The sequence below is a fragment of the Leucopleurus acutus genome, assembly GCF_964270905.1.
Source record: "Leucopleurus acutus genome assembly, chromosome: 7".
NCBI lineage: Eukaryota > Metazoa > Chordata > Mammalia > Artiodactyla > Delphinidae > Leucopleurus > Leucopleurus acutus.
The window spans coordinates 20509784-20535115 of record NC_139150.1 but is presented as its reverse complement, the minus strand read 5'-3'; the positions used below and the strand labels follow the sequence as shown (position 1 = coordinate 20535115).

The 25332-nt window shown below is 44.7% G+C and overlaps 2 protein-coding genes across 2 annotated transcripts in view; both read right to left on the bottom strand.

Moving 5' to 3' along the window:
* Positions 1-25332, bottom strand: part of RNF183 (ring finger protein 183) — a gene marked incomplete at its 3' end in the record, with an annotated part of 359693 nt that overhangs the window by 17869 nt on the left and 316492 nt on the right. The gene's annotated exons all lie outside the window — the stretch shown is intronic.
* On the bottom strand, positions 182-16285 carry WDR31 (WD repeat domain 31; the record flags this gene model as incomplete). Its single annotated transcript, XM_082843374.1, has 11 exons — positions 16202-16285; positions 15831-15927; positions 9114-9254; positions 8538-8670; positions 7033-7107; positions 6154-6340; positions 5950-6050; positions 4694-4761; positions 3583-3724; positions 1853-2015; positions 182-342 (listed from the first exon to the last, which is right to left on the bottom strand). The coding sequence occupies exons 3-11, from the start codon at positions 9224-9226 to the stop codon at positions 182-184; spliced, it is 1143 nt and encodes a 380-aa protein (XP_082699500.1). The 5' UTR covers positions 9227-9254; positions 15831-15927; positions 16202-16285.

Genomic DNA, 25332 nt, shown 5'->3' with positions numbered 1-25332 from the left:
CACCTGATTTTGAACCACTAGACTTAAATTGGCTTCTAACACTGATATACCTACCAAGGGAGCCTCAGCAAAGAACACCATTCCACATGGCCCTCCCCCCAAGAGAACATGGAAAAACACAAAGTCACACTGAGTAAGGAGGGGCCACAGTTTGCTATTGTCCAGTGAAGGTGTCTTGGCCTCAGAATCCTGCCACTTCCTGCAGTTCCAGCCCTCGGCTATCGTCCACCCTGAGTAAGCGAATTCCTCTGCTGAAACTTGCACACAATAAGGAGACGGTGTCAGCCACAGCCAGGGAAGTCAAAGGTCCTGATCCATCCAGAGACAAGGTGAAAAGGCAGGCTGGGAAGGAAGGGGGAACCAGCACGTTAGGCCAAGAGTGCACATGTTATGAAAGGCAGTGTCTTTGTAAGAAACCTCCAGAAATAAAGCACGTGCTATGTGCATCTAACCCAGAAGAGAGAGGTACTGTGTGCCTCAGAGGAACGTGCACCAGAGGGGAAGTCAACCCCAAGACGTCAAGTCTAGAGAATGGCACGTGGACCCAACAAGACGTATGCCACCTGGAAGTACGTTGGACAACTGGGGCCTCACTGCAAGGCCATGTTAAAATGCTACCCTCAGACCCCTGCCCAGAGAACAAAGCATGGGTCAGCGCAGAGAAAACAGATAAGAACACTGATCTTCAGCTGCTGGCTCCCTGGGGTCTAGCTCCCTTCAGGACAAAGGATGATGGGGGAGCTGAAGGGCGGCCTGAGGCTGCCAGCTGACCCAGTCTCCTCCATTTGCATCTTGCAGGCTCTGCTCTTCTAAGAGCTACACTTTCATGCCTAGCAGGCAGGGCAGCGCTTGCACACCTGGTTCTCTCTGGCTCAGGTTTTTGATTCCTGCATCTAGAACAGCTGCTCTCCCCCTCCTCCCACAACTCCACGGGAGGGTGCAGCCAGGCTGCGCTCGCTGTGAGCCACTAGACGTGATCCCACACCTGGCTTGTGAGCCACTAGACGTGATCCCATACCTTTTCTCTGAGGGAGCGACCCTATCCTCCCCTGCTGGGAGCTGAGTTTCTGGGAGATGACTGTCAAAGGGATCTGGCTTGAGGTTCTCTAAATTAATGTTATCCCTGTGTCTGGCAGAAGCCAGTGTCCAGGACAGAAGAGCACTGAGGCAGTGGGGTGCTGGTAAACTGGCTTTTTGGAAGGAAAAGAAAAACTACCTTCATTCATAGCGTTTGCCAGTTTTCATGGTGTAAATACTCCCACCACGACCGTATTAAATATTCCTGAATATTTAACAATCAGCCAGTAGGAGCTGGTTCTGCCGCACCACTGCATGGAGGACTCTGGGCAGCTTGTTCCCTAAACATCTTTTTCTCTGGTGCTTGAAGCGTCACTACCTTACTGCGATCCCAAGCCTTGGCTGCAGAGTCAAGAGAGGGCAGAGTCTGAGACTACCCTTACCCCACCTCATGCCCTCTGAGCTAAGGGTCTCATTTTCGTCCTCGAGGATGAATTTTAAAATGGCAATTCTCGTTCTCTTTTCCAGACATTTTGAGCATCACAAGTTAAAACCAGATGAGGAACTTCAGGTAGAAAGAATAAAAGAATCAAAATACATTTGAGCTCTCAGGAATGAATCTGTACAACAAGATACCAGGGGTTACATGGTGACAGCTCCTAGCAGAGATTGGACAAAGATTCTGGCCTCTTGGTGTCATCTCTTAACCACTATGGGACTGGACAGTGGCAGGACATGGGTGGCTTTGTATATGCTGAGCTATGGAAGAAAGAGTTTTAAGGAAGCCTGTAGGACTTCATGTATCTTTGAGAAGCATTAACAGCAGTCTCCTTACCTCCGCTGTCTTGGTTCCAGATCTTCACCTTGCAGTCATGCGATGAGGTAGCAATCATAGGCATCAAGGCTAATGCTCTTGGTAGAAAGACACAGGATGCTACAGTCTGGAAGTGCCCCTTGTACTCACAGATTCTGTTCCGCGTCTGCCTTAGGTCCCACAACTGCAAAGTAATGACAGAGGCTGGCTCACACATACGTATTTCCCCAGCTTGAGACATGCTTCATTCACTGACATCCTCTCCCCGGCGTCTCATGATGCACCTATTCCCTCCACTTACCTCCTCATAGACACCCTTATCTTCATCCATCCCATCCACACACCCAAGCATCCAGCCATGCGGTGACTATTTCAGCAGCAACGATGCCTCAAACAACCCAGGTTAAGGATGTGCCAGAGGGTTGTTGCCTTCATTATTATCATCATGGTTAGTGAAAGCTCCAAGGCCTGTAGCACGACGGGACAGAATGGGGTTCTTCTATGACAGCTCAAGAGCTGCCTTATAACAGCCTCTTGGCATCTGTGGGTCCTGTGGGGCCCCATAGTTAGGAGCACCTTCTCATAAGTAAATACAGGTGCAGACCTTCCGATGTAATGCCTAGACACTGAATCTTGGTATAAGAAGACTAGATTCTATAACAAGGGAGACGATAGTCCTGCCAGCCCACTCTTGTTGATACAAATCAGACCACACCTGGAGAATAATGCTCACAGACAAGAGCAGATGGAATTGTGCCCAAAAAATAATGAAATCACTGGACACCATGTCATCCAAGGAACAGTTATAAGAGCTGGAAATGCTTAGCTTGGAGAAGAGATGCTACATCAATAGCCTGGGATTCAACACCTCAACCTACCATTTACTTGTGTGGTCTTGTACAAGAGATTTCAACTTGCCATGCCTCTATTTCCTCATCTGTAAAATGGGAACTATAATAATACCTAACTCACAAGGTTGTTTTAAGGATTAAATGAGATAATGCACTATAAGGTGCTCAGCCCAGTGCCTTGCACATAGTAAGTGTCCAATAAAATGGGAACTGTAATTGTCCTATTTGGATTATAGATAAGCCTTTAAACTGATATCTCACAATTAGAAATACAAGGTACTGGGAATTCCCTGGCGGTCTAGTGGTTAGGACTCTGTGCTTTCACTGCTGAGGGCACGGATTTGATCCCTGGTCGGGGAACTAAGATCCTGCAAGCTGTGTAGTGCAACCAAAAAAAAAAAAAAGAAAGAAAGAAAGAAAGAAATCCAAGGTACTTCGGAGGAGCCTAGGCAATCTATCCTGAAATTAACTGCAAGGAAAGGTATATGGGTTAGGGATGGGATGGGCCCTCAACCAACACTAGAGCTCCAAACTTCCCGAAGAGCTTGAACTCCTTTACTGTGACCACACGTACAGTGGGAACACACTTGGTTCTTCAAACAGTCCCTCCCCTTTCTAAGTTCTGTTGGGAGTAGGGACATTAACAGGCTGGTTCTGTATTTAATGCCTTCCTATCTTGACTTTCATCACATTCCTCTTTTCTGCGACCAATGCAGAGAGCTTAGGCAATGGTGGTTTCTTGAAAGAAGTGTCTGGAATGCAAAGGATCACTGACAGTATGCACTTGGAATAGGCCTGAGACATTAGTAGAGCCTGCCTGTGTAGCCCAGTACAGGCAGGAAGCCAGAGGAAGTCGTTTCTCATCAGCAACCAAACACCTGGAACCTTGCAGTCTCTCACCGTGGCTTCACAGCCTTCGCCTCCAAAGCCGCTGCTGCAGGAGATACACTTGTGTCCATCCTCACTGACCTCGCAGTAGGTCTGGATGTGCTGCTTTGCGGGAAATACATGAGCTACCTGCAGCCCCCGACTGTCCCATAATCTGAAAGAAATTACAGCAGGGAATGGGTTTATAGTAAATGTGCTGAAAGGCACCTGTAACAACTTGTTAACGGCAAAGTCTTGGCTCTTTGCCGCCTTGGCCAGTCAGAATGGAACGCCGTGATTTACCTAAAAACAGCAACGTGAACCAGATCAATCTCAGAGACTCCAAAGCTGGCAGGAAATAACCAAACTGAATGACATCTGAGTTCTTTCTATTCTGAGATCTAATTAACAGGAATTTAGACCAAGTATCTTACTTGTACAAGTTAATTTGTTAATTTGGTCCTTTGGGATACTACTTTCAACAGACAAGAGAATATTTCTGTGTCTGTGATTTAAAAAAAATTTTTAAGATACTTATCATGATGGAGAGGAGCAGTCATCATTCCAGAATCAGATACAGAAGATTTATAGGTCTTGGCCAACCTGAGCCATGGGGTCTACTGGGACTGTTTTGTTTTGCCTCTTGTCTCATTTTTGCCTCTTTATCTCCTTCCTCCCATTTTCTAAGTAGAATCTCTTCTGAGATCCAAAGTTTCTGGTCATGCTTTCTAGTCTAAGAAGGGTTTACTTCACCTGACTTGCCTGATGGTGATTCTGACCCTACTTCCACAGGGGGGGCTTCACCAGAGGACTGGGTGATTGACAACATATGGAGCCACGCAAGGGCCGCTTGAGGGGCGGGACGAGTGAGTGACTGACTCTGAGGTTACTCTGAACACGTCTCCACAGTGGGGGCTGGCAGAATCAGCTGCTTGGAAACCCGTCAGAACAAGATGACCTCCTGCCACTCAACCTCCAACCACATGATCCATGATCCACCCAAATCAGAGAGACCCCAGCACTGGCGAGGGGCAGAGGGGTGGAAGGAGAAGCAATGTGGAGAAGCAGAGTAGGAACAGGTTATGTAAGCATGGGAGCCACAAACCTTCACCAGAAACACTTTCTTGCTGCTTAGTAAGCCCACCTGATGGTTTTATCTTCAGAGGTCTGGAGTATGTAAGGTTCTCTGGGGACCCAGCACAGGTGAGTGACCTGGAAGAGGCAAAATTTTCAAAACTTCTCCATACCATGTCATTCCTCTGCTGTAATTCCTGTAAATCTCGCTAAATAGCATCTCTGCCATCACTTCTCAAAGATGTCGAACCTAGCACATCTGACTTAGAGGGATTTTATGTTTTGCAGATTCCCACCAGTCATGCTCGACCTGCAGTTCCTAGGTTATCAGCAGCAATGGAAGCAGCTGGGCCAGTTGTGAGCCCCAAAATGCATGCAGGCACTCTTAGAGTGCCTGAAACCCAAACACCGCTGGCTGGGTTACACCTAAGGAGAGCAGCCCCTGTTCTAAAGTGAGATCAACGAAACCCTAGCTTGAGGCCTCACAGGGTTCAGGAAGAGTGTTCTTGTTTTGCTTTATCCCTGAAGCCCCTGCTGGACAGACATGAAACAGTTTTCAGAACAACCCAGGGTAACACGATTTTCTTTTCTTCCAGAAACCTGCACAAATATGGAGGGGCACAGGGCAAGCACATGTTTCCATGGGCAGTTGTCTTCAAAACTGGAAAAGATGACTATGACTGACATTTGACAACCACTAAAGGACATTACCACGTCAGGTGATATAATTCTCCCCATTGTATAAATGAAGACACTGAGACTTAAGTAAGTTTCTTGGGGTAGCACATCTAAAAAGTAAGGAATCCATGATTTGAATCCAGGTATGACTGACCCCAAAGGCTGTGGAGTTGATATACCAGTTTGCTACAGAAAACACTGGTCTTCATAAGCAGAGCAAATCACACATACAGCAAAAGGTCATGCTTATTTCTCTGCATAATGTTACATATACAGAACACACAATAAGCATAAACTGTGAGCTCCTGGAGCCCAGGGACTGTGCCCTGGGTCACTAACCCTGCTTCTGGCACAGTATCTGGCCCACAGAAGATATAGAATAACTATGTTTTGAAGGAATAAGTGAGGACACCATTTAAAACTCCAATATAAACTAGTGGAGTTGTTCTCTGGGGTGGAAGAACTTAAGAGATCATCTAATCTGATAACCCTGAGAGGCCGGGGTCTAACAGAGAGTTGGGGAGTGAGCAGTAATTAGGACCCAATCCTCTAGTGCCTGGTCATGTGTCTCCTGATCTCTTTCCCAGGCCCTTCCTCACCCCATGCTCTATCCTGCTGCCCTGCTCTGTACCAAGTTTGAGTTCATACCAGGTTCCTGGAGACTGATGCTCTCTCCGCACACTGTCCGGTCCCCACATCCCACAGAAGGAGGGTGTTGTCGCGAGAGCCAGTGCATAGCTGTGATGTGTCTTTGGAAACAGTGGCAAGAAGACGGTCCATGAGATAGGCCTGGAACAGGGCTTTTCAGAAAGTACAACAGTGTTGGGAAGAGATCAGCTAGCTTTACCTTACCTGGACTCACAGCCAATCCAGTGACCACCATGCTGTGGCCGGAGAACTTCTGCCTTGGTTGTGAGGAGCCTTGCAAGTCCCACATCATGACCATCTTGTCGCGAGAGGCACTGAAGAACTGGCCTGATTTGTGAATACAAGCTATCTGCTCAAGAAAAAAAAGCTCCAGTGTGTTTGTTTCATTGGACTTGAAAATGGGAAAAAGAGCTGGAGATAAGAAAAAGAGCTGGAGATAAGAGTGCTAGAGCCTGGAGTTCTTTCTCAGGCTGGTTCCAAATGCACTGTACCTGGTCGGTAAGTATATTCTGTGCTATGTGATTGTCACTGATGCCTAATTTCATTATGATGGAGTTTGCTTGTGAATTTTTAGTTCATTTAGGTGGACTTCAGAGAGGCGAGTTATATAAATTGACATTACCATTTTCACTGGAAGCTCAGTCTACTATGTAATGCTCTTTAACAAATTAATTTTTATTTAACTGTTGTTGGCTTTTTAAACATTTCCCCAGCTAGGCTAAAGGTTCCTGAGCATGGAGAGTTTGTCATTTCCCTAGTTATAGTAAACACTCAGTAAGCCTTCAATACAAGACCCTGTTAGGCTAGGCTAGGTCAGGGAGAGTTAATCTCAGCCTTCTCTATTTCCCACTCGGGCTATGAAGGGCTTAATAATGAAACAAAAATTTCGTCTCCTATACCTGTAACAATAGCTAGTGAATGGTTTGCTTTGCTTTTCCTGGAGTAGGGCTTCACACCGTCAAATGAAGCCCCAGCATTTTTCCTTAACACTGAATATTCAATCACTCTTACTACCTAGAGCTATTAGACATTCCTTTATTCAATTCCAAATTCCCTCCATGATAATAATCATATGACAATTACCTTTGTGATTTCACGCTCATGTCCTTTCAACCTTTTCACCACATTTCCAGTTCTCCAGTTATAGGCCACAACTGTCTACAGAGAGTCATTAGAATATTTTAGTTGAACTGAATTTTAGTTGAACTGAAACAACAAGCCTTTACCTCATTCTCTACCTAATTTCTCCCTCTCTATCAAGGTTTTATTGTTGCTCGGTCCTTATGCCCCCCTACTTTGAGTTCTTCTGTCTCTCCCCAAGCCACTGGGCCACTCCTCTGAACCTTACTGATGGGTTTGGGATAACACTCCCCTGGGGGAACTGATTTAGGTTGAGGTTCTTCTGGTTGTAGATCCTGAAGGAAAATCTACATGGGATTAGATTTTTTCCCCTAAAACTGTATCATACTTTATCTTTTTTCTCAAATTTACCATCTTAATCATTTTTAGGTGTACAGTTCAGTAGTGTTAAAAGTATAGTCACATTGTTGTGAAACAGATCCTTTTTTTTTAATTTCAAAATATCTCATCCATATCCCATCTGCCAGAGAGAATCATTGTTAAAATTTCCTTCCATCCTTTTTCCAGGTACATACTTTACTATTTTATTGTATTTCTCCCCCTAAACAGGATTTCAGAGCATTCTCTGGCCCAGTCTCTGTAGTTCATTGCTAGGGAATAAGGAGCATGTTAGCACTTGACCTAATTAAATCCCAGTTTATTAATCTGCAAAACAGAGGATAACCCTTCCTCTATCTACCCCTCACAGGTGAGGATCATATATATAAAATTTCATACGTCTAAGATGATATAGATGTTAAGACAAAATGCTGCTAATTAAATGGTGATATCATCAATTTTTAGATGCATCCCGATTTCAGAGGTGTTAAAATGTAGAAATGTGCATCTTAGAATCGAGGAAATACAGTATGAAAATGGAATTTGAAGATTCTAAATGGCTACTGAAAATTAGAGGCATTATTTATTACAAAATGATCAACATTTTTGCCAGCAAGAGCCTAGATCTGAGTGCTACAATAGATCCAAATACGAGGGAGAGAAAGCAAAGAGATTTAGTGACAATGGGAGGAATCACGATGCACACCAAAGTAGACATTTTGGCAGAAGAGAGGCATAAAAGAGACTAGAAGTTTCCTTTTGCTGCTATAACTCCTGTGTCTGCAGGTAGGTTACAAATGGACGGGCTGGAATAAGGATACTTGTCATTCATAAAAATCATGTGGGTGGTCTGGCAGAGCACCAAGCGTCTTACCATTCAGTCCTCACAACGGTCCTGTGCAGTTGGCATTACTATCCCCACTTAATAGATAAGGAGACTGAAGCTCAAGAAAATTAAAAGACTTGCCCAAAGTAATACGACGTTGCAGAGCAGGAATTTAAACCCAGTCTTTCTAACTCTAAAGCCCATATTTTTAACACTACTCAACGTTGCTGCTAGAAATGCAGGGTTCCCTTCCGTTCCCTTCTCTGCAATAAGCTGGTTCCCTGGGAAGCACTGCACACCCCACCTTATCTTTTCCTCCGGAGACACAGAGGTCTGAGTTCAGAGCAGCAACAACAGAGACGGTATCCACGTGAGCTGGGCTATACTCTTGAAAAGCTTTAGTTTGAGTTCTCTCGTCTCTAAATCCATCGGGCCTGCTAAAGAGAGGATGGAAAATGAGGGGCCCAATGGTATAGGGTGCACAGTGGAGCAAGGGGAAGAAGAGTGTGGGTTATGGTAGGAATTCAGGCCAGGCTGAGGAGAAAGATAGAAAAGGAGTAGAGAAAGGAGACATGCTGACATCACCAGAAATGGTATTATTAACTCTGTAAATGCTCAGAATGAGTGAATGACTGGAATCTGATAAAGGAAGAAGCCCAGAGTCTTTGCTCACTCTAGAGATGATTCCCAAATATGTAGGGACCCTCTCTCTGTGGCTGCAGACACTACCTACTAAGATGTTTCTTATCCAAAAGGAAACAGACCAAACTGACTGTTCAGGGAAGGTCATCAGTGATGGCTCTGGGCCTTCTCTTTCTTTAGTGGAGAATTGTAATGCGGCGTAAAACTTGGGATCCCACTCACGGGAGGGCTGCTGTACCTGTATTTATAAGTGCTGTATTTGAGTTTGCTCTGCAGTTTCCCCATCACTGCACAGAACCTGCATGAGACCTTCTGGGGAAGAGTTCGTTTCAGATGGCACCTGAATAGCATTCCACGTGGCTGCTGGAAGTTGTGTTCCCTGTTTAGTAAAAAGAAGAATACATACTGTTAACTGTGTTAGGCACAATAATGGTAGGTAGTATGGTTATGTAAAAATCCTTTTTTTGAAAAAGACAAACTGTAGGTATTTGCTTTCCTCCTTTTTCTGCCTCACTCTTATGGCCCTGGGAATGCATCCTCCAATACAGCATTAGCAGATAAACAAAAGCAAAAACAAAACTAATTTTGAAAATATTAAGATGTTCCCCAGTAAGTCAAACATAGAATTATTATGTGATCCAACAGTTCTACTCCTGGGGATATAGCCCAACGAATTGAAAACAGGTGTTCGAACCAAAATTTATACATGTATGTTCATAGCAGCACTGTTCATAATAGCCAAAAGGGGAAAACAACCCAAATATCCATCAACAGATAAATGAATAAACAAAATGAGGTTTATACCCACAATGAATATTATTCAGCCATAAAAAGGAATGAAGTACTGGGAATTCCCGGCAGTCCAGTGGTTAGGACTCTGCGCTTTCACTGCCAAGGGCCCAGGTTCAATCCCTGGTAGGGGAACTAAGATCCTGCAAGCTGCGTGGCCCAGTGGAAAAAAAAAATAAAGGAATGAGGTACTGATACATAGTATAACATGATGAACCTTGAAAACATAATACTAAGCAAAAGAAGCCAGTCACAAAACGCCACATATTGTATGAATCCATCTCTATGCAATATCCATAATCAGCAAATCTGTAGAGACAGAAAGCAGATTAGTGGTTGCCAAGGGATGGGGTAACGGGGAATGGCTACTTAATAGGTACAAAGTTGCCTTGGGGCAATGAAAATGTTCTGGAACTAGACAGTGGTGATGGTTGCATAATGTTGTCTATGTACTAAATAATAAATAATAATAAATTGTATGCTATGTAAATATATTCTGCCATAATAAAATAAATACTAAGAGTGTGTATTTGGAAATAATGAGGGGGTTCCCTGGTGACCTAGTGGTTAGGATTCAGGCTTTCACTGCTGTGTCCCGGGTTCAATCCCTGGTCGGGGAACTGAGATCCTGCAAGCCACGAGGTGTGGCCAAAAAAAAGAGAGGGAGAGAGAATAATTTACACCAGTAATAAAGCTTCTTGAAAAAGAGCCTTAGTTATTCTAAAAGGCTATATAACCTTCCTAGCTTGCCGGATTGCTATTAAATAATTTCACTGACACTTCTCTAAATCAGTGTGCCAGGGTCATGAGGTTATTCTGTAGTAAGAATGAGATGTGGGAGACAGTGACACTAAATGAGACAATACAGCTGATGACCTGACCAGCAGTTCTCAAAGTGTGGTCTCAGGACTGCTGGGGATTCCTGAGACCTTTCAGGGAGTGTGAGATACTCCTTTTTCCAACTATGTCTCTGTGTGAGGCCTGATTTTCTTCTTATACTATAACCCAAACAACATACTGCAATAGATTGAATGCAGAAGCAGATATGAGACTCCAACTGTCTTCTGTTTAAGCCAAACAGTAAAGAGATTTGCAAAAATGTAAAACAATACCACTCTCTTCCAACCAAGATTTTTTGTGTTTTCAAAAGTATGTTTATTTTTCGTAAAATTGTTATTTATGTTTACATGCAATAGTTTTATTTTTTAATGAGTTAATATGTAACTATTTTTAAAATATCTCAGTTTTAATGTCAAAAGGAGGTGGCAGAGTAGAATCCAATCTACAAGTTATATAAACAAAGGCTGTTTGAGGTCCCCAGTAATTTTTAAGAGTGCAAGGAAGTCCTGAGGCCAAAAACTTTGAGAGCCACTGGCCTAGAAATTAAATAATGTCAATAATGGATGATACACTATATTCAAATAAAAAGAATTATTAAATGTTTTCTAGATTTACTTGCATCACCCCCAACAACTAACAAGGCAAGAACTAAAGAGAAAGAGAGATACTCATGCATACACTCATTCAGGAAACACCCCCTAAGCACCTAATTTGTGCAGGTCCTATACTGGTTGCTGGTGAAACAGAGAAAAAAAAGAGACCAGAAGATGTGGCCAGTGTGGACATCTGCTAGGACTGAAGGTACGTGACTAGGACCTAATCTCAGCTACTCTGGGTAATGTTCCTCTGCAACTAGCTGTCCCCTGAGATGCCAGAGGGTGGAGGTGGGAGAACCCAGTCCCCATCTCTTCTGGGGCTCTGCTTAAAGAAATTCTAGGAGATGAGTCTCTTATGGGCATGACCAGCCTACCTAGTTCTAGGAAGAACAGTCTACAGGGAGAAACAGCAGCTAAAACTCACCAAGTATTCTCCATCACATCATTACCTTTTTTGTTTTTTGGCCGCATGGCATGTAGGATCTTAGTTCCCCGACTAGGGATTGAACCTGGGCCCCCTGCAGTGGAAGCTCAGAGTCTTAACCACTGGACCACCAGGGAAGTCCCATATCATTCCCTTTAAAAACCACAGCTTTCCACAGTATGGAGGTTCCTCAAAAAACTAAAAATAGTATGATCCTGCAACCCCACTCCTGGGCATATATCCAGAGAAAACTATCATTCGAAAAGATACATGCACACCAATGTTCATAGCAGCACTGTTTACAACAGCCAAGACATGGAAACAACTTAAATGTATATCAATGGATGAATGGATAAAGAAGATGTGGTACATATATATAATGGAAAACTACTCAGCCATAAAAAAGAATGAAATATTGCCATTAGCAGCAACATAGATGCAACTAGAGATTATCATACTAAGTGAAGTAAGTCAGAAAGAGAAAGTGATACCATATGATATCACTTATACATGGAATCTAAAATATGACACAAATGAACTTATCTACGAAACAGAAACAGACTCACAGACATACAGAACAGACTTGCAGTTGCCAAGGAGCGGGCGGAGGCAGTGTGTGTGTGAGGGATGGATCGGAAATTTGAGATTAGCAGATGCAAGCTATAATATATAGAATGGATAAACAGCACGGTCCTACTGTATAGCACAGGGAACTATATTCAATATCCTGTGATAAACCATAATGGAAAAAAATATGAAAAAGAATGTATATATATGTATAACTGAATCACTTTACTGTATAGCAGAAATTAACACAACATTGTAAATCAACTATACTTCAATAAAATAGATTTAAAAAAAAAACACTTAAAACAAAAAACCCACCACAGTTTTCCAGAAGAATTTCAGCCTACATTTGAAAGTTGCCAGAATTGACCTCCTGACAAGAATAGGTAACCACTGAGAAATGGAATATTTCCTGCCATATCAGTAAACAAAGGATGTCACAGTCATCAGCGATTGAAGCCACAGCCTATGGTGAGCTGGTAAGCCCAGAGGAAACTCAGGATACGAAAACACAGGATACTGGCCCCAGTATCCTGCATATCAAAGGAGTGATTTCAGGGGCTTCCCTGGTGGTCCAGTGGTAAAGAATCCACCTTACAATGCAGGGGACATGGGTCCTGGTCGGGGAACTAAGATCTCACATGCGGCGGGGCAACTAAGTCCACGTGCCACAACTACTGAGCTCTTGTGCCTCAACTAGAGAGCCTGCATACCCCAAACTACAGAGCCCATGTGCCCTGGCGTCTGCGTGCCACAGCTAAAGAAGAGAAAACCCACATGCCACAACTAGTGACAAGCCCGCGTAAGGCAGGAGATAGATGGGCTCCAGGCTAGACATTTACAACTGGCCTCCTGTTCACACTTCCTGGGGTGAGAAGAAGATGGGCTCCAGGCTGGACATTCATTACCAGCCCCATTTACATTTCCTGAGGCAAAAGACAAATGGGCTCCGGACTACACATTTTGACCGGACTCCTGTCTATATTTCGAGATCTGCACCTCAATATAAAAACCAGCAACAACAAAAAAAAATAAATAAATAAAAAAAATAAAAACCAGCAACAGAAATAGGGTAAATCACCAGACATTGGACATTTTTATGGCAGGGACAGAGTAGGACTAAACCCTGTTAAAAGATCAAGAGATCATCCTTAGGGCATGGAAAACATTGCACATGCGCAGAAAGCCTCCTTGGTGGTCAAAAAAGTTGGGGGGCTTCCCTGGTGGCTCAGTGGTTAAGAATCCGCCTGCCAATGCAGGGGACACAGGATTGAGCCCTGATCCGGGAAGATCCCCCATGCCACGGAGCAACTAAGCCCGTGAGCCACAACTACTGAGCCTGAGCTCTAGAGGCCGTGAGCCACAACTACTGAGCCCGTATGCCACAACTACGAAGCCCGTGCACCTAGAGCCCGTGATCCACAACAAGAGAATCCACCGCAATGAGAAGCCCGCGCACCACAACAAAGAGTAGCCCCGGCTCGCCGCAACTAGAGAAAGCCTGCACACAGCAATGAAGACCAAAAAATTTAAAAAAATTTAAAAAAGGAGGGGGCACCACCCCATAATATGTGACGTAATATGTGATGCTAAGGCTGTCCCATAGGCCTCTGGGCTGTAATCCATCTTGGAAAAACGTTGCGCACACATGTAGAGACGCCTAAGGCAGGTCACGTGTGGAAAAAGAAACCAGATAATTGGCCAAAGGTAAACAAAGACCCGGAAGAATTGCCCTATATAAATGACCTAACCACCTCTTCACTGCGCTCCTCCTCATTAGGGAGGATGCCCACACCCTTTCTCTCCGGGTGTGCATCTCTGCCTTGCTTCTGTCTTAACAAACTTTCTCTGTGTGCTCTCCCACTTGTTGCTGTGCTATGTCTCTAACGATAAACTTTGTACCTGTTTTACAGTTTTGCCTCCGTGAGAAATGTATTTTTTACTGGGGGCAAGAGCCAGGGGGTGTGGTGGCTGGGATTCCTGGTTTTCATCCAGGTTACCCAGGTTCAGTTCCTGGGCAGGGAATTAAGATCTCGCTTCACACCACCACTCACTGCTGCCTCTCTGAGATCAGGCGCACCACAATGAAGAGCTGGTGCGCCGCAACGAAAGATCCCGCATGCCCCAACGATGATCCCGCATGCCACAACTAAGACCCGACGCAGCCAAAAATAAATAAAATACATAAATAAATAATAAATAAATCTTCAAAAAAAAAGAGTGATTTCAGTGAGCCCAGACTCTTGCATCTTCCCATACCTAGAAAAGCCCTAAATTCCTTAACTTGACATATATGGTTTTCTTTAATTAACAGTAATCTTTTGATGTTCCCGACTACCTGCCCTTTGTTGCAAAACTCCTATATATCCCAGCACCCCCCTCGACTCCTCGGAGCAGTTCTCTCAGGGCTACTTGGGATGCTGCCTCCCGAGTTGAAGTCCTAAAAATTCCTGCCGAATAAAATATAACTCTCAACTTTTAGGTTGTAAATATTTTTTAAGTTGACACCAGTGTAGAAGCAAATGCAGTGGAAAGAGCACTGTGAGTGGCATCAGGAGCCCTGGGCTCTAGCCCCAGCCCTGCTTCATCTCGCTGTGTGTCCTTGAGCTCCTCTATCCTCCCCTCTGTGCCCCAGCCTCCTCATCTATAAATGAGGACACCAGATTAAATGATTTTTAGTAGACTATATGCTCCAGAAGAGGAAGGACTCTCATATTCTTCTCTGTACTTCAAGTGGCTTGCACAGTGTGACAAACACATTTGTTGTGAAATAGCGAACCTAAGGTCCCTTCTAGTTCAGACATTGTAGGATTCTCTATAACAAGCACAAGCATCGGCAGACAGGGCAGAGGGTCCTCAGAGGAACGGAACCAGACATAATTTCTTTGACGTAAGAGAAGCCATTTTAGGCCTCAGCCATTTTGTGATCTAAGCCTGGCCACAAGGCTTGCTCTTGACCAGGTCAGGGAGATAATAAATGAGTTGTAAAGATGCCCAGTTCTGTTTTGAAGGTAAAGGTTAGCCTGAGGCACATTCTTGAGCTATTTTGCAGGATCCAAAACCCCCTCAAGCACTCAACCCCAAGACTCTCTGGAACTTAAGGAATGATGGTGCTGACCTTTGCTAACCCTGATGACTTCAACCAACTAGAGCTGAAACTCTGTCAGCCTTTGCCCCAATTCTAGGCCGAATTCTCCTCTGCTCAAGCCCCTCATGAATATGCATACACCACCTGGGCCCTTTCATAAATACGCATGCACCCTTATCGTAAAACTTCCCCAGTTTTGCTGTTCGGAGAGACGCTGTTTTGGGAAATATCCCTGGTGTTCTTGCTGCAAGTACTAAATCCTTCCTTCTCTCCAAGCTCTTTGGCTTGGTTGTGTCTTTTGGCTTGACACCTACCAAGAGCGGAATCCAGTTTTTCAGGTAACACAAATATGCCCACAGGAAAATTTTCAGGATAGTTTTCAGAAAGCTTGGAATGTTGTATTGTTTGTAGTTAGACAGAGGTTGCAGGGCTTCCTATCTGCCAACCTAACCCATTTTTCAACCCTGTCATCAAACTAAGGACAGATGGCATCCATAGATCTAGGTCACTGGAAACTGCATATGCTATAAATGGATTGGCTCTGCTTAAAACTGATTGGATTCTTAGCTGGTATCTTCTGAGAGCCATACTTCCATCTGAAGTGTATTCATGGGACATTCTAAGGAAAAGAAAACCTTTAGAATTACTTACCCCCAAACCAGTAGGATCTTCTCGGTGAGCTGCTGTATTCAATACTTTTGTAAAGTTTATCCTTTGGAAAATAGTCCAGGCAGCCACTTCCTAATCTCTGTAATTAGTGAAAAGACACTTAAATTAATCTCTTCTCTAAGCATATGTTTGCACTGAAAGGAGATTTACAAGGTAAATAAGAGATTGTTAATTAAAGAGATTAAGTGTATTTTCCCTCACAAAGGAAGAGCTATTTTGCAAAATTCCAAGATTTTATAACTGCACATTTCCAATAATTAGGGAAACTATACCATAATGTTAATTATACAACTATTTTTAAAATATGCAAAATAGGATATATTTAAATTCATCATTAAATATTTTAATTTTACTCATAGTACTTCTGTTCATCAAAAATGTTCAGAGGTGACTGCTTACTTCAGAGCTTTCAGTTTTTGTGAGAAAGGCAATTTTTCTTGTTTAAAAGAATACTTTATTAAGATGAATCATAGAATTTGAGATGGAAGTGCTTTTCAAAATCATCACATATAAACTCTTTATTTAAAGATCTGGAGAAAGTGGGCAGAAACATCATTTGCTCAAAATTCTAACTAGGTAGACCTCCTGATTTCTGGCCCAGAATTTCCATTATCAACATCTACAAAGAAGAAACACAGTTTTATTGCATTTTAACAACTCTATTTTGATGTGGATCATTTTTTTTAAGCCTTTATTGAATTTGTTACAATATTACTTCTGTCTTTATGTTTTGTTTTTTTGGCCCCGAGGCATGTGGGATCTTGGTTCCCCAACCAGGGATCAAACCCACACCCCCTGTGCTGGAAGCAGGTTGTCTTAACTACTGGACCACCAGGGAAGTCCCAACAACTGTATTTTAAGAATTCAAATAGGGACTTCCCTGGTGGTGCAGTGGTTAAGAATCTGCCTGCCAATGCAGGGGACAAGGGTTTGAGCCCTGGTCCAGGAAGATCCCACATGCCGCAGAGCAACTAAGCCCATGCGCCACACCTACTGAGGCTGTGCTCTAGAGTCTGTGAACCACAACTACTGAAGCCTGCGCTAAGCCCATGCGCCACACCTACTGAGGCTGTGCTCTAGAGTCTGTGAACCACAACTACTGAAGTCCGCGCGCCAAGAGCAGAGAGCCTGTGCTCCGCAACAAGAGACGCTCCCGCAATGAGAAGCCCGCGCACCGCAACAAAGAGTAGCCCCCGCTCTCTGCAACTAGAGAAAGCCCCCCACGCGCAGCAACAAAGACCCAATGCAGCCAAAAATAAATAAATACATAAATTTATTTAAAAAAAAGAATTCAAATAAATTCAATTATTGTTTGATAGCATGGCTTATTCTCATAATTTAGAGCAGCATAGAGTAGTCAGAATAATATTTAATTAGGTGCCTTAGCCTTGAAATGAGGCCTAGGTTTGAATTAGTTATACTGTGGCCTAGGGCAAGTTGCTGAACCTCTCTAAGTCTCAGTTTCCTATGTGTAAAATGGGATAATAACTATCATTGGGCTTCTGTGAAGATTAAAAATAGCACTTAAAATGTGCCAAGGACTGTTTAAGCGCTTTATATTTAACTCATTTAATCTATTCCACAAGCCTCTTAGATACATGTTGTTACTATCCTCATTTTGCAGATGAGAAAAGTCAGGTACAGAGATGTTAGGTAACTTGCCCAAGTTTACAAATAAATTGCAAATAAGTGCCGGAGCTGAAACCTGAATCCAGGCATTCAGACTCCAGAGGCTTTGCTCCCTACCAGCATACTATACTGCATCTCTGCAAAAGCTAGTGCATTCTAAACTCTTGGTTCAACCTGGCAAACTGTTAGGAACAAATGATGACTACTAGCATGATTACTAGATTAACAGTGATAGCAATGCTGAAAGCAGCAATTTCACTCTTATTAATTCTACTCTTAATACACATATATTAAATTTACATTACAAATATACACAGAGAACATATGCAAGTGGAAATGAGTCTGGAGGATATTAAACTGGAGCCAATGATGTCTCCTGACCAGAGTGACTGATCACTCTAAGGCTAAGAGTTCATTATGTTAGATATTATATAGCAAGGCAATTTAAAACCTTGAGAACAAAATATAGGTACTTGAATAATGTCCATGTTGTAATTTATTATGAGTAGACTAAGAAATGAAAATATTGTTCAGTTACCTGCCATGGTTTATATTGTGAACATGCACTATACTTGAGAGGAGGGATAATGTCTTGTTCGTTTTTTGTATTTGCACTTTAAGCATAGCCTGGGAAAACAGATGCAAGGCAAATATCTCTTGAATGAATGAATGAATGAAATACTAAGGTGGGAGAGTCTGCTTGGCAAGAAGCTTTTTAAGGACCCAACAACATGAAGTCCTTTAAAACTCTCCAACAACAGATCCTTCAGGCGGTTACCCTGCCCTGTCCCCGATATCAGGCCTGGAAAGGCTACAGAGGACTTGGGAAACCCTGCAATTCAATATGGCTCTCAACGTCCTTGTTGGTTCCAAGGTGGAATCAGGCCTAAATCTCTAAATCTGAATCCCAGGACCCATTTCTGCCCCAATTTGCTTTTCAAAGGCTTTGAGATACTCAGTGGTCACTATTTTTTTTTTGGCTGCACCGCGCCGCATGCGGGATCTTAGTTCCCAGACGAGGGATCCAACCCGTGCCTCCTGCAGTGGAAGCTCGGAGTCAACCACTGGACCACCAGGGAAGTCCCTCAGTGGTCACTCTAAACATAACTCTTAGAACACTCTTTTAACTCTCCAGTACAACATTCCTTGATATATTCCAGAATATACCCACCTGTCATTTTCCATGAAGAAACTGGGACTCAGAGTCATGAGTTGCTAAAAGTCACACAGGGGCGAAGATGGGGTACTGGACCTTATTCAGCTGGACTCCTGGTCCACTGTTCATGTAAATGATGATTTCATATCCCCCTCCCTCTCCCCACATCTCCCTCTGCACACATCTACACTACACTCTGGAAGACTAAGGAATCTAAACCAAAGCTCAAACAGAAACAAAACCAGAAGCAAGTGGGAAACGGTCTGATTTGACCCACTAATGGTACAGAGGCTCAGAGAATAACAGCGTCTTGCCCAAAGTCAGTCAGGGAATCAGTACTAGGTCAGAACTCCCAAGGTTGCCCCAAGTTTTGGGGACAACCTGTGCGCAGTCTTTCCTTTCTGGCTGTTCAGATCACAAATGCCCCTCGCCCTCTCTAAGCGTATGGCCAAAGCTTATTTTTGATGGGGGTCGGGGGTAGGAGTGGGTGGAGGGGTGTTTGCCCAAGACTGGATGTAACGCCACCCAACGCAAGGCCGGACCTGGGAACCCGCTCCCCTCTTCGGCCAGGCAAGAGGCTTCGGCTCAGAGAGAGCGACGGCTCCCACCTCCCCTCCCGCCAGCTGCGCCTTTTCCTCCCGCCTCGGGCTCCATACCCTCCGGCCGGCCGGTCGGGCTGGAAGCTGAGGCCGACGGAGGACGCCGAGCCGGAGGGCATCCGCGACCTCCAAGGTCCACAGCCTCCCGCGCCTCCGCCCTTAGCAACAAGGCGCGCGTCGCTAGGGCTGGGGCTCTGGCGAAAACCCTCCGGGCGCCCTCGCCGGCCGCCGAATCGCCGTTCCTCTCGCCTGACGTCTCCCGGGGTCGAGCCGAGAGCGCCCCGCCCTGCCTTCTTACTGCAACAGTGCGTGGACGAGGTTCCAGAGAATAGGATCGATGTGCCCAAGACCGCACTGCCAGAGAATCTGTATAATCCAAGGACAGAGGGTATCACTGTAATAGCCACGGAGAAAGCACTTAATAAATGTCCTCTTTTAACTTATTCTTCATCCAGATAGAGATGTTGCTTTATTTCTTTGGCGTTTTCCCTGATACCGCCCAGGCAGAGATCCCTCTTTGTACACTTCCCCGGGTCTCCCACTTCCCTATTCCATTCATTCTTTCGTTCATCAAACCTTTATAGCCCATCACCATAGCAAAGAGACCCCGCAGTACTTCTTGAGGTCCAATGGGAAGACAGTTCCGGAAACTGACAGCAGCTACAAGACAAAGTTTTTGTAGTTGCAGTCGAATTGCTTCTAGACTAGAGCCTATTCATCTCTGTATTCCTAGTACAGAGAACAGGGTTTGCTAAGGGCTTGTTGAATGTTTGTTGAATGAATGAACAAATGAATAAATGAATGAATGAATGAATGGCAAGGACCTTAGCCAACATTTCTTTCACACCCTAACAGGTGCCTCCTGCAGTGTTGATCTCCCAGCAGAACTGTCTTCAATGACGACTTGTGCAGTTTCTGAAAGTTAGGTGTCTGTGGGAGTGGAGGTTGGGATGGTGAGGGAAATGCACCTTCATAGAATGTCAGGGCTGGCCATGGCGTCTATCATCCAACCGAGAGAGGGAATCCCCTCCACGGCTTCCCCATCAGGGTTCCTCTAGCCCCTGTTGATGCTGCCTCAGTGTTGATGCATTCATTACTTTATTAGTCAGTGACCTGTTGTTAGGAGACCTCCCGCCTGACAGGAACTGTTGCCACTTGCAACATTGATCTAGTTCAGAGCTGAGGGCTCTCCCTAGAAACTCAATAACAACCTGGCAATCAGGAGAGACTGATTGCTTTGCCCTGCGCTAGGCTCAGTGCAGCCACAGAGTTGACTTACCAGATCCCTGCCGGTAATATGCTCTGGGGATGTAGCCCCTCTGGAAGATGCTTTAGGCTTAAGGCACCTGAGACTCCCAAACTGGTATCTCTAGCCAGACTCCTCCTTAGATCTGCATATACACCTGCCTCCTGCCCATCTCCACCTAGCTGTCTAAAGGACACTTCTCCTTGACATGACTCACACTGGAAACATTATCTTCCCCCCAAACCTGTTCTTCCTCTTTTCTCTCTGAGTACTGGGCACCACCATTCATCAATCACGCAAGCCAAGGATCTAGGAGTCATTTGTAACTTCACCCTCTCCTCTTTGTTCCAGAACAAACCCCAAGACCTCTCAATTCTGACTCCAAAATATCCTAAAAATAAAAATCTCTCCACTTCTCTCTATCCACCGCCCTGGTTCAGGTCAACATCACCCCAGCGTGTAATGGATCTAAATGGCCACAAATTTGTTGTAGCTTCTCCTATCAGAGCTGGCCTTGTAACTTCTTTTGACCAATATAATGTGGTGGAAGTGACATTGTGTTACTTTTGAATTTAAGCCTCGAAAGTTCTAGTAGTTTCTGCTCTCACCTTGGAACACTGCCACCATGGGAAGAAGCCCAGGCAAGCCTGTTTAAGACACATGGCCCAACCAATAGGTAGCACCGAATGCCAGACATATGGCATTTTAGACCATCCAGCCCCAGTTGAGCAATCAGATGACTGCGACCCCAGGAGTAACCATCAGAAAAACAGCCCAGCTGAGCTCAGCCCAGCCCAATTCACCAACCCACAGAAACGTGAGCAAATAAACAGTTGCCATTTTAAGCCGCTATCTTTGGGATGGTTTCTTATACACAACAGATAGCTAATATCCAAATTCCTTCATTAGGTCTATAAGGTTTGGTATATACCTTTTGAGCCTCATCTTCCACCTCTACCACCCATACTATACGCTATGATGGTCGAAACTGCTTGCAGCTCCTTGGCTCTTCAGCTGTCCCCTGTGAAGCCCTGCATAGTTGTTCCCTCTGCCTAGGGCTCCTTACTTCCCTCACCTATCTCTGCCTAACTATTCATCCTCAGCTTACAGGCCATCTCCCTCTCTACCCTCAAGTCTTGCCTACCATTCCTGTCTTCCTCCAGACTGAGTTGGCCATCTTTCCTTTCATGCTTACAAAGACCACACACTTTCCCCAGCCTAGCATAATTTCTCATTTGCTTGTTTTTCTCACTGACTGGGAGTTCTGTGTGGGCAGTGACTGATTGATTACACCTGGATCTATTGCTGGTGTCTAACCCGGGGTCTAGCACAGGGCTGCAATAAAACATTCCAAGATGATGTCAGTGCCCTGTATCTGCACTGTCCAGTACCTGGCCCCAAGCCACCTGTGCCTACTGAGCACCTGAAATGTGGCTAGTGCAACTAAAGAACTGGTTTTTAAGTTGTATTCAATTTTAACTTTAAGTAGCCATATGTGGCTAGTGGCTATGGTATTGGACAGCGCAGTTCTAACACATAGTAGATGCTCATTGAGTCTTTTTGGCATAGTTGTATTTTTTTCTTCTCTTCCTTTTTTTTTTTTTTTCTTTTTAAACAACCACTTCTGGTCATTACGTTCACTTCTCACCCTCCAAATACTGATGCATATAAGGATGGATGTGATCCTCTACGATGTTAAGATTTCTTTCCCCTGGTTGTAATTTTTTTCTTTCTTTTTTAAAGCATTGAGTATTTCTGAATAAAAAATGAAAGAGGGGGACAGGCATGGACAGCCGATTAGGACACAGATGGAACGCTGTGGGTGTAAGCAACATAAGCTCACGTACCCCCTCCTTCCCCTTCACCTTTCATCCCCTCGGCTTAACTCTACCCGTGCCTCGAACTCTGCCTTGTATATATATAATCCTAGTTCTTGGCCTTTTACTGCCTGAGCTGGTTATTCTCTCCTGGACTTGCCCAGTTTGATATTGTCTCTCCTCTGAAGTGGGCTGGTCCTGAGAGCCTTCCGGAGACAAGATCTGGTCTCATCCGGTCCCTTCTGGATCTGCTCTGGCCAGAGCAGAGAGGACTCTCTCTCCTCAGGGGCCTGGACTTCACCACATGTGGTCTGAGGCTGTCTGCACTGGCAGGCTGCCGAGTCCCTCTTAAAGGTGACAGCTGAGGCTGGTTGTGCTGTGAATACATCACAGGAGAAAAGAAGTCACAGTGTTGAGAGTCTTTTTGCCACTGCTGGAAACCATGCAGACCCCAGTCAGATGATTTCCAGCCCTGACACCAGAGACACGCAGGCAGTCAAGGGCTGGGTCTGCCATTAAAGAGCAGGCCTGCGGGAGAGTAAAGGCCGGGAATTGTACTTTCCAATAGACTTTCCCAAATGTTCACTACTAAAAAGTTAAAAAAAAAAAAGACCAAAACCAAATGTCATAAGCAAGTGAAAAGTCACATTATAGAGCAGAATGTACAGATAATCCCAATTTTTAAAAAATAAATACGTTCCGGACTTCCCTGGTGGTGCAGTGGATAGGAATCCGCCTGCCAATGCAGGGGACACGGGGTTCGATCCCTGGTCCAGGAAGATCTCACATGCAGCAGAACAACTAAGCCCGTGCGCCACAACTACTGAGCCTGAGCTCTAGAGCCTGTGAGCCACAACTACTGAGCCCACGTGCTACAACTACTGAAGACTGTGCGCCTGGAGCCCATGCTCGGCAACAAGAGAAGCCACCGCAAGGAGAAGCCCGCGCACTGCAAAGAAGAGTAGTCCCTGCTCACCACAACTAGAGAAAGCCCACTCACAGCAACGAAGACCCAATGAAGCCCAAAATTAAATAAATAAATAAATACTTTCCCACCTATGTCATGTAGTAGGAGCTAATGAATATTTTATCATGTGTGAGGATCTGTAAATATACTGTAAATATACTGGTAGCACCGTTTCAGAATGTAAATTGTGTACGGTTCTTTGGTGAGGGGAGAGAGCAGAGTTCATGGTATAAAAGGAAATTTTGCCCTTGCTTGTCCCTCTGTATGGAAACATTCAGACATTCAGACATTCTGACATTCTGACAGTTTGCTTGCTGTCTTTATCTAGGGCACAGTTCCAGTGCCACACCTTCAAGAGACCTCCTCCATCATCCTTTCTAGATCAGCTCCTCCGTCAAGCCCTCCTTCCTATATCACGTGAGTCTTTTTCGTAGCTCTTATCACTTAACAACATTATATTACATATCCATGTGTTTTATTTGTCCTGGAGAGTAGACTTTGTTCTTCTTTACTATTGTATCCTCAGTGTCTTAAATATGGCCTGGCACATAGGTAGATGTTCAATAAATCTATTGAATGACTAAAATGTAACAAAGGTGTCCATTCTTCTCTGTCCCCTGCTCACTGTGTCCTGTCTAGGCAAGCCCTAAAGTTCAAATTCAGCCCTCCCCCTCCCACCAAGGCTCCAGAGGTCACCTTAGAGCAGTAGCTTTCAAACATTTTTGATCATGACCCTCAGTATGAAATATATATTCAATCCCCAGTGCTCACTGAAACAACCAAAAACCCTTACTATGAGCAATGTTTTCCGCGTCCTTTCATTCTTTTCTTTCCTTTCTTTCTTTCTCTCTCTTTCTTTCTCTCTTTCTTTCTTTCTTTCTTCCTTCCTTCCTTCCTTCCTTCCTTCCTTCCTTCCTTCCTTCCTCCCTCCCTCCCTTCTTTCTGTTTCTCTCTTTCTCCCTTTCTTTTTCTCTTTTTTTTAAAAATAAATTTATTTATATTTTATTTTTGGCTGCGTTGGTTCTTCATTGCAGCGAGTGGAGGCTACTCTTCGTTGCAGTGTGCAGGCTTCTTATTGCGGTGGCTTCTCTTGTTGCAGAGCACGGGTTCTAGGCGTGCGGTCTTCAGTAGTTGTGGTGTGCCGGCTCAGTAGTTGTGGCTCACGGGCTCTAGAGCGCAGGCTCAGTAGTTGTGGCGCACGGGGTTAGTTGCTCCGCAGCATGTGGGGATCTTCCCGGACCAGGGCTCAAACCCAAGTGCCCTGCATTGGCAGGCGGATTCTTAACCACTGTGCCACCAGGGCAGTCCTCTTTTTTTTTCTTTCTTGTCTCCACCGTCTTAGGGCAGTGTTTCTAGGAGCAGCCAGAGGGCACATTTGTAGCCTAGTCTCAGCACAACTGCCACAAATGCAGATTCCTGGGTCCATGACAGACGTGAATGAGAATCTTACTGGGAAGTCTGTATGCTTAACTACCCCTCTCCCCTGACCACTCCAGGTGATTCTGAAGTCTGATAAAGCTTGAGAGCCACCACTTGGGAGTTTATGAGTATCCTGAGGCTTCCCATGGGGACATATGTTGGGCAGGACCTGATACACATTAAAGGAAGGGGTTGATCTTCCAGTTCCAGTCTAACTCAGCCCCTGAGTGCTGGAACACATGATTCTAATTTTATGAAAGTAAATTCTTTCCCACCTAAGCCCCTTTCACTGTCTAGTCCCTCTGCCTGGGAGCACTTCTGGGGATTTTGTCCCTGCTTTCCTGCCTCCAGTCCTCCTAGGGCTACCACAGCTCTAAGGCCACACCCAATGAAGGGGCCCCACTTTCCCCAAGGACCTTAACCCCTTCTTCTCCCCCTGCTCTCCCCAGTCTCTTTTCCCTCCACACAAAATCACCTTCTGTTTTATGTTTAATAGCCCTCTGCTGCTTCAGCCCTTAGAATATCAACAAAAAATTCTAGCCACAATGTCTATGGTGGCTCATTTCCATCTCCATCCCCAGATGAGGGCAACACTGTTACAAGGACTTCACCCTTCCACTGGGATGCACTAGAAACTTCTTTTCATGCCAG